The sequence below is a fragment of the Phytophthora infestans genome, genomic scaffold (assembly GCF_000142945.1).
Source record: "Phytophthora infestans T30-4 supercont1.788 genomic scaffold, whole genome shotgun sequence".
Classification (NCBI taxonomy): domain Eukaryota; phylum Oomycota; class Peronosporomycetes; order Peronosporales; family Peronosporaceae; genus Phytophthora; species Phytophthora infestans.
The window spans coordinates 1-2,788 of NW_003303016.1; the positions used below are offsets into that span (position 1 = coordinate 1).

A 2,788-nucleotide genomic window follows, 5' to 3' on the forward strand; every position below is an offset into this window, starting at 1 on the left:
CAGCGCGCACATTCCACCAGCGTCCGGTTCATTCGCTCAGCGACACCGTTTAGTTGAGGCGTGTACGGAGGCGTAAACTTCTGCACGATACCACGACGTTTGCAGAACTTAGCCATCTCGCCCGACGTGTACTCGCCACCGCTGTCACTACGAAGCGTCTTGACGACCTTGCCGGTCTGTGTGCGACAAACTCAGCAAACTTGTCGGCCACTTCTGACTTGTTCCGGAGCAAATACACCACACAGAAGTGCGAGTACTCGTCGATGAACGTGACGAAGTAGCGTTTGCCACTGAATGTCGACGTCTGCATGGTACCACACACATCACTGTGAACGATTTCCAGCAGTTTCTTGGCGTGGTTGGGTGACTTAGACATGTAGCTCACTCGCGTTTGCTTGCCGAGTGCACATCCATCGCACAGCTCCCACTATTTCACTGACGTCATGTTGATGCCTGCACTGTAGCCCTTTTCGACGATGGCGTCTAGACCGCCATGGCCAATGTGACCAAGTCGAAGGTGCCAGAAGTACGACGTGGTGTTCCCTTTGCGATCCTTCGAGCTTGCCGCATTGGCCTCGTCGGGCACAACTGGTGTCATGCACAGCTTGAACAGCCCTTTGCCTTCACGCGCGCCGAGCTTCCAGTTGAGACCCTTTGCTTCCGCAAAACACCCATCCGTCTCGAAAGTCACGGGACCAACATCCTTGGTGAAGCGACCAACCGAGAAGAGGTCGCGTGACAACTTGGGAATGTGCCACACATTCGAGAGCACGCCCTTCTTGGTCCCCCGTGGAGTCTTCATGGACATCACGATGTCGCCGGTCCCGACCGCCTGATCCACACCATCGTCCGCGAGATGCACGTCCACCGGAGACATCTTCTTGTAGTTCTTCATGTACTCCTTCGAGTACGTCATGTGCTGCGTCGCACCCCGAGTCGACCAGCCACTTGTCACTTGTCTTGGTGGTCTTGCTCGCACCACCAACCAAGAAGAGAAACTAGCCCTTCTTCATCGCGCGCGACGTTTGCTCGTTGCGGCCTCTGTCGCTCCGCATTCTCACGAATCCTCACCGGACACTTGGCGATCCAATGTCCTTGTTCGCCGCAGTAGTGACACGCGCTTGTCTTTGGCGCCTGTTGGAAGTGCAAGATGTGCACGTACATCGACTCCAGAGTAGTATCCTATGTTAAGGCATATGGAAGGTTCTAGAAGGATCTAGGCATAGTGATAGGTCTTAGTTAGCGGATGGTTGGTTAGTTCTCACTTCGAGATTGGTAAAGCCACTGACGAGGCCCCGGCGGGGGCCGAAACGCGTCTGGCACGCGTTCAATCCAGTCATTCACATCGACTCGATTCTACATTTCCTACAGGTTATGAGCCCAAACGGCTTGGTATGGGCACTGCGGTGTACGCGGAATACGCGCTGGGGGAGTCCACGCTCAAGTCGTCGCGGAAGCAACGGGCTACGACGACAGGGGGAGCGGAACATACAAGTGCGCGGTGGACACGCAGTCGCTCTTTGCGTTCGGGAAAAGGACGGGCGAGTTCTGCACAAGGAGGTGGTTTCGAGTGGTGTGAGTGGTGGATCGAAAGAGGTCGATCGAGAAGGGGAACAACAACAAGCTCAAGCAAGGCTCAAGGACGGCTACAAGGTGTCAAGGGACGACGTGGTGGTGAACATGAGGGAGCCGGGAAACCTAGCGAACGCGGCAGCAACGGATACGCTGGCCAGCGCGCAGGTGGTAAACTCTACAAGAATGTATGCAGTGAAGAGGCTGCAGCTGACAAGCATCATGCGGAGAGCAGCAGAATGGCTGTACGCTCGTGACCAAGACGGCTACGACTCATGTCGTCGAGGGGGAGTGTTGGAAGTGCAAGATGTGCACGTACATCGACTCCAGAGTAGTATCCTATGTTACGGCATATGGAAGGTTCTAGAAGGATCTAGGCATAGTTATTGAGGGTTGCTGGTCTTGGTACTGTGTACCAGCTGTACCCATTAACCGGTCAACCTGAACCGGTCCAATACGATCCCGCTGTGATTATGGTAAGTTGTATATGCCATCCATGATTGGACGAGTAGAATGATTGGACGAGTACAGAATGATTGGATGAGTAGAATGATTGGATGACCTAGGTAGTGAGGACTGTGTAGGCCCCGATAAATCAATCACTTTCGAATCTTCCTTCTTCCGCTCAAGTGCCTTCACTCCGGTCTCCGCATCAAGTGCAGAAGTCACCCCGTTCAGCTCCAAGCTTCGTCCCAACACCTCTACACCATTAACAGGTTATGAGCCCAAGCACCATGTCCTCTGCCCGTGACGCCTCAACCAAGGTCACCATCGACAAGTTCAACGGTGACAACTACGCGACGTGGAACCGCTACATGCGTGGCGTGTTTCTGACCAAGTCGATATGGCACGTTGTGAACCGGGAAACGACGCCGAGCTTCACGGACATCCGGACCAAGGACGACTACGTCAAGGCGAGCAACATTGCGTTCGGACTGATGTTGCTCCACATGAACGCGGACTACCATCACGTAGTTGATGACTGCAAGGAAGCGTGGGGCGCGTGGACGCGCTTGAAGACGCTGTATGGTGGGTCGCAGAAGGCTGGTCGCATCTACCTGAAGCGCCAACTCTTCAGCATGGAGATGTCGGAAGGCGGCAATGTCTTGCATCATTGCAACGAGGTCCTCAACATCAGCGCCAAGCTCAGCAGCATCGGCGCCAAGATGGAGGACGAGGACGTGGCGATCTGCTTACTGCGAAGTCTCCCCAAGAG

General features: G+C 54.7%; 1 protein-coding gene across 1 annotated transcript; it reads left to right on the forward strand.

Annotated features, from left to right (window-relative positions):
- Positions 1–1,275: 1,275 nt before the first annotated feature.
- PITG_21881 (uncharacterized protein) lies at positions 1,276–1,854 on the forward strand (the record flags this gene model as incomplete). Its single annotated transcript, XM_002996841.1, has 1 exon — positions 1,276–1,854. The coding sequence occupies one exon, from the start codon at positions 1,395–1,397 to the stop codon at positions 1,827–1,829; it is 435 nt and encodes a 144-aa protein (XP_002996887.1).
- Between the last annotated feature and the right edge of the window lie 934 nt (positions 1,855–2,788).